This window comes from Sinocyclocheilus grahami, unplaced genomic scaffold (assembly GCF_001515645.1).
Source record: "Sinocyclocheilus grahami isolate Dianchi unplaced genomic scaffold, SAMN03320097.WGS_v1.1 scaffold414.1, whole genome shotgun sequence".
Taxonomy (NCBI): domain Eukaryota; kingdom Metazoa; phylum Chordata; class Actinopteri; order Cypriniformes; family Cyprinidae; genus Sinocyclocheilus; species Sinocyclocheilus grahami.
The window spans coordinates 109,855-116,654 of record NW_015505593.1 but is presented as its reverse complement, the minus strand read 5'-3'; the positions used below and the strand labels follow the sequence as shown (position 1 = coordinate 116,654).

Below are 6,800 nucleotides of genomic sequence, written 5' to 3'. Positions count from 1 at the left end.
GAGTTTCAGCTCCCTCCATAGATTTTCTATTGGGTTCAGGTCTGGAGACTGGCTAGGCCACTCCAGGACCTTGAAATGCTTCTCACGGAGCCACTCCTTAGTTGCCCTGGCTGTGTGTTTGGGGTCATTGTCATGCTGGAAGACCCAGCCACGACCCATCTTCAATGCTCTTACTGAGGGAAGGAGGTTTTTGCCCAAAATCTCACGATACATGGCCCTATCCATCCTCCCCTCAATATGGTGCAAGCGCACTTAGGTTATGTAGCAGGACAATGATCCCAAACACACCAGCAAGTCCACCTCTGAATGGCTCAAGAAAAACTAAATTAAGGTTTTGGAGTGGCCAAATCAAAGTCCGGACTTAAATCCGATTGAGATGCTTAACCCTTTCGCATGTGAGTTTAAAATATTCTAGCTGAGCCCCCAGCGCGAGTTTTTTAGGCGACCGTTATTTTAGAATGTATTGTCTTATTGTTTCCATGGCGACGCGTCATGCTTGTCATGTGACAACACAGCCACAGTAGCGCTGTATGACACATGGATCGCTTTTATTAAATTTTTCCTGTTTTATTCAAAATATTCACAAACATGCTCACTATATTATGAAATATCTGATATTCTGATTCTGAAATATGTACAAGTAAATCTATTTGGTAGTTTAAACACTTTTATAACGACCGTGTTATTTGATCTCTACCGTGTGATGGGCACCGCCATGTTAGCCCGTTCTGAATACGAGCTGTGGGATTTACAACGCACAAATTCATCCTCTCCTCCCGAAACATGTTAAATTAGGTTTCCGGTAAACTGGGAGAAGAGCAGAGTAAACTTTATAGTTACCTACACAATCTGTATATGATATCAATAAAAACATGTCGTCAGATTCTATTTTTTAGGATGATTATTGCCGTTTCCATAGACATCAGCGTGTATTTTACAAATTATAGATGTATGGTTTTGCTAGTACTTATGTGTATTTAAATGTCTGAAACCTAAAATAAGCATTATATGGTTGAAAACACTGAATATTTGTGATAATATGACAAGCGCTCAGCACGTCCGATCTGGCCCCGCACCAGCCAGAGCACGAAAGCATATTTAAATTCAGCATTTGATAACGTGACGCACTGAACGTTCTAATCACACCGGTGTGATCGTACGCTTCAGGGACCAGCCAAGACTGATCACACCAGTGTGATCGTACACGTCAAAGGGTTAAACGGTCCATTCATGCTCGAAAACCCTCCAATGTGGCTGAATTAAAACAATTCTGCAAAGAAGAGTTGGCCAAAATTCCTCCACAGCGATGTGAAAGACTCATTGCCAGTTATCGCAAACACTTGATTGCAGTTGTTGCTGCAAAGTGTGGCACAACTAGTTATTAGACTTAGGGGGCAATTACTTTTTCACGTAGTGCCAGGCAGGTTTGGACAGCTTTTTTCCCTTAATAAAATAAATAATCATTTAAAAACTGCATTTTGTATTTACTTGCATTATCTTTGTGTAATATAAAAATTAGTTTGATGATCTGAATCTTTTAAGTGTGACATATGCAAAAAATTTAAAAAACAGGAAGGGGGCCAAACCTTTTTCACACCACTGTATATACATATATATATTAGGGGTGCTCCGATTGATTGGCTACCGATCACTATCGGCCGATAATCGCTTTGGGATTTTTGATCGGTGGTCTCTAAAAAGGCCGATCTCAAAAAACCGATCTCAAGCTGATGATGCTGCCATGAGAGGATTGGCCCGACATGCAGCGGCACCATATCAGTCTCTGTCCGGCGTGGGTGAAATAATTATAATGCTATATTTCTTCATTAAATAACTTATAAAGTCATTTGAAAACCTTGTGAGAGACGTAACTTCACAAACAGCGTGAGTGAATCAGCGTGCGCTCTCTCTCTTTCTCTTTCAAAAATATGCAAATGGCTTCAAATCACCACACACATCGCGTCTGTCTATAAGCGAGCTGCACGCTGCAGAGTTGACACAGGAATTGTCACTTGCACAATCGAGGTAGTGTCACATCGTCACTAAAGTTTATAAATTGCATTACTTTTTCATTCTTGCCCGTGTTTAACCATTCAGCGCTCGCGCGCTCTCCTGAAGACCGTGCGCTCATGCACACTCGCAGCGCACATACATAATGCCAGGTTCACAATACTCCGTTTGCATGTTAACGGATTAAAGCGTTCACTGCACACAGTTGCGGTCCGGCAGTGCGTCTGCAGCAGTGCAGAGATCGCTTCCACACCGAGTCTATTGCTGCGCTGCAAGCGCTGAAATAAAGTAACAGCGCATTGTTTGCAGTAAATATGAACATGGAGATCATAAATGCATATCATTAAAGTCTACTGTTTTTCACAGTCAACACATGACTTTTTGGCTAGGTTTAAAGGGAAAGAGCACTTTTAGATAAACTAGGCAATAATAGATGCCACACGTGGAGGTAGAAAAACAAAGTTCTTTATTAACGGCATGATTGCTTGTAATAAAGATTTAAATAAAAAAAAAGGAAAGGCAGTAGAGCTGACTATTTCTGTCAATGGTAAGTTTGTGATAACGTAAGAAAAGTAGTTTAAATGTTTTGCCACTTGCTTGAGAAACTTAATATATAAATCTAGAAGTAAATGCAAAAGCAAAAAGCATTGAATAATTATTGTGTTTAAACATGTCTGTTAAAGATTGTATTACTGTACTGTGTAAAAAAAGAATTGCAATGCTGAAAAAGCATTTTCAGTGACAATGTTTGGATTTGAAATCAAAATAATGGATAAATGTTGTTTTTGTGGTAAACAGCCATGATCCAGACTCCTGTGTGAAAGCTGCTTCCCCTCTCACAAGAGTAACCTAAGAGGGGAATTCCCCCCATTTTCAAAAATGAAATTCAGGCCCTGAATAAATGTCTGATTGGAGTATCACTATATATAGTTATAAATAAAAAGAATAAGAAAAATTGACTAACTGTACCAGACATACATTCAAATAAATCAATGTCGTATTGAGAGCGGAATCTAATTGAATAAAGAGCATGTGAATCTGAACCAAATTGATTCATGAAACACCCAGCACTAATTAACAATAGTTTTTTTTAGTAATAATTCTTAAAAATACTGCAAATGACAACAGTTTCTAGGTAACTATGTGCTTAATGCTGTAGTCCCTCTGTAGCATGCAAGTAAATTAGTGCTTACTTGTGTAGTCTTTCAATAGTATATAGGCATAAGCTCGTTGGCAGAGCCATTCAGCATTATCAGCTTTCTCTCCCAATGCCGCATTTAGCTCCTATAATAAGACAGAGATGCATTATTACTCATGAGAAATCATATAACGCACTGATCCACATTTATTTTCTTCAACAATTTGAATGGTAGTATGTACGATAATGATGTGTCAGATGATGAACCACAGACATGCAAAATATCAAAGAGGTTGTCACCCTTAGAAATACTTATAATAATATAATATAATTACAACATACACTGCCAGTCAAAAGTTTAGACTAAAAAAGGGTCCTTAACCCACAAGTGTGTTTGTTTTATTAACAGACATTTGACCAGTGATTTTAAAAGTATTGTTCAAAAGTAAGTATACTTTGGTACAAGGTACAAGTCGATACGAAAAAAAAAAGGGCTTGCCAAAAATAATGGCAGGGCTTGAATTTCGGCATGGGACTGCAGGTATTGTGCAAAATTTCACTCATTCCCATAGGTCATGCAAACATTTTAGCGTGAAAGATGCTCCGAACAGTTATAATTTCTTTTTAAGTCTTGCTAATTTAAACATTCAGGCACTTTTAAACCACTTAAGCACAGGACAACACAAAAGAACTCAATGCAATTGTGCCCTTTCTGACGGACATTTTTCTGTGTGTTTGTGTGTGTGGGGACTTTAATAAAACTTTTATACAATTAATAAGGGAACCACAAGGAACATAAATAAAAATATAATTTTAGTATTTAAAAAAAAAATCCATGATCCCTTTAAACCATTTTTTGTTTAAGGGAAAACCCCTGATGTGTAGTGCTGGGCGATATGGCCAAAAATATTGTCACAATCCTTTTTTCCATATCCTGTTCGACTTCCTGGGGTGTTACGCATTCCGGGGGGAAGGGTCCATGGGTCCTCATATGGCTTGTTAACTGAGGTTACAGAGTATTTGTCATATAAAAAGAGAATATATAGTGTGTATTATTACACACAGATGCTACATATGATATCGATATTAATCACAATATTCATCTACTGTTAATAGGGAAGGAAGTACTTTCCACAAGTTTGTTAGACCATGAGAATGAATGTAAACATAACTTTGATCACAATTAATAATAATAATAATTTTTTAATAATAATAACCTTTTGCGCTGCTAACGCAATGCTCTACCACTGAGCCACAGGAACACTATTAAAACATATGACTTTTGTAAGTCATATGGATAAGAAACCAAATAAAAGGTAAGTGATAAGATGTTTTATTTTTGGATCAACTATTTTATTCACAACATAATCTCTTAAAATGCCATATAGGGTTATGATAATCAAAACAGTCCTGAACTAGATTAAGCTTTGATCTCTACAAACCAAACTATAACTTTTTTCCCCCGTCGGTTACTCCAATGTCCAAAAACATACAAATACAGCCTCAATTGTACAATGGGAGAAAGAAAAAAATGGAAAAAAGAAACACATGTGGAAGTAATGCAGATATTTGAGACCTCCACATTTTGAAAGAAGGTACCTGAGGGGTTGACCACAGTAACAATATACATTTCTTTGCCAAATAAACCAATATTAAAAACAGGTGTTTAGCATGTGAGTCAATGTAAGTCTCCAATCCAATAGATAACAGATACAATTCCAACGAGAAATTAAATGGCAACTTAAGGAGTTCTTGTAAAAAATTATGTATTTTGGTCCAAAAAGGAATGATTTTATCACAATACTGAAAGCAGTGAAGAAATGTTCCCTTTCATTTTTTACAGTTAAAACAGAGGCCAGAGGAGTTCCCATAAATCTTTTTCAGACTCAATGGTGGGAGATAGATTCTATTAATAAATTTGTAATTGAGTTTATGAACCCCCAATGAAGTAAACTTAAAGTACAAATTATTACATACAGTGGACCAATCTGCATTATCAATTATATGACCTAAATTGTTTTCCCAAACATTCTTCAAATTCTCTAGAGAGGAAGTACATGTGTCAGACAAGGCTCATATATAACAGAAATGAACCCTTTGAAAAAATTATTTGTCACAATCTGTTCAATGCCAGTAAGTTCAAATCTCAATTTACCAAAGATTTTATAAAGTGAAGATATTTGAAAAAATTAGATTGTGGTATGTTATATTGATACGATAATTGTTGGAAAGATTTAAATGTTTTACCTAAAAAGAAAAAAACTAATATATTTTTGAGATCCCTAATTTTAACCAAACTGAAAGATCTATATTATGCTGAGAAATGGGAAAATCAGGGTTAAAAGTATTAGGAGATAGCAAGGAAAGATTGGTTTTAAGATATGTTCTGACATTTCTCCATGCCAAAAGAGTATTTGAAAGAATAACATTTTTTTAAATGAATTTGAGTTTTTAATATTTATAATAAAAGGCAGAAATTTTATCGGAAGGGGAGCACAGGTCATTGCTTCCATGTTAAGCCACATGGAGTCCGTTTTTTCATTAAACCAACTGACCATGTGCCTCACATGTGCTGACCAATAATAGAATTGAAAGTTTGGTAAAGCAACACCCTCCCTTATCTTTTGGTTTTGTTAATTTGTTAAGATTGATACAGGGCATTTTGTGGTTCCAAATAAATTTAGAAAAGTGTTTATTAATATCTTTGAAAAAAATGGTTAGATAAGTAACAGGGAAGGGACTGAAATAAATATAAGAATTTAGGGAGAATATTCATTCTTATCACATTTATTCTGCCCAGGAAGGAAATGGGTAGTGTACACAAGGTTTTGAGGTCTTTTTTGATCGTATCGACAAGAGGAATTTAGTTTTTATTGAAGGGTCATATGATGCGATTTCAAGTTTTCCTTTCTCTTTGGAGTGTTACAAGCTGTTCGTGAATAGATAAGATCCCTAAAGTTGCAAAGACTAAAGTCTCAAACCCAAAGAGATATTCCTTATAAAAGTTGAGACTGGTCCACACCCTCCTAAAACGCCTTATTCAAACACGTCCCCACATGTCTACGTCATGATGTGGGAAGATTTGCATAACGCCACCCAAATGTTCACGCAAAGAAAGAAGGCATAAACGTTATTGTTGCTGCCACCGCCGGCGTAAACTTTATTGTTGCTGCCACCGCCGCCATGTTGTGAAGACGCTGTGCTTTGGTGTAACAGCGAAAATACTTAGTTTGGCCTTCCAAAAGAGGACACGACTAGAAATCAGTGGTTAAGTTGTATTTACAACACTGTTCCAGAACCGTTCAACCCAAATATTCAGACGTGTGCAGCGCATTTTATGGAGGACTGTTTCCTGGGAGAGTAGACTACAATGCTGGTTGTTCTGACTCACAGTCTGTAAGTATGTTTTCATATTTAAAGAATTTGCCACTGATGATTCAAACGCGAGTTTTGAGCAGTGTAGAGTAGCACTTTTTTGTAATTTCTCCAATCACAAATGCAGGCATAGTTTTATGGGTTACACTTTACTTGAAGGGGTGTGCATAAGACTGACATGACACCTTCATAATCATGACATGACACATACATAATCATGACATGACTCATGTCATGAATATGAAGTTTTTTATGCATGTTTATGACAACTGTCATT

The 6,800-nt window shown here is 36.6% G+C and overlaps 1 protein-coding gene across 2 annotated transcripts in view; it reads right to left on the bottom strand.

Moving 5' to 3' along the window:
* sugt1 (SGT1 homolog, MIS12 kinetochore complex assembly cochaperone) overlaps nucleotides 1-6,800 on the bottom strand; it is an 83,456-nt gene that overhangs the window by 57,333 nt on the left and 19,323 nt on the right. For both annotated transcript variants that reach the window (XM_016232590.1, XM_016232591.1), the window contains exon 3: nucleotides 3,204-3,294. In XM_016232590.1, coding sequence (XP_016088076.1) covers nucleotides 3,204-3,294 — 91 coding nt within the window. The remainder of the gene's footprint in view (nucleotides 1-3,203; nucleotides 3,295-6,800) is intronic.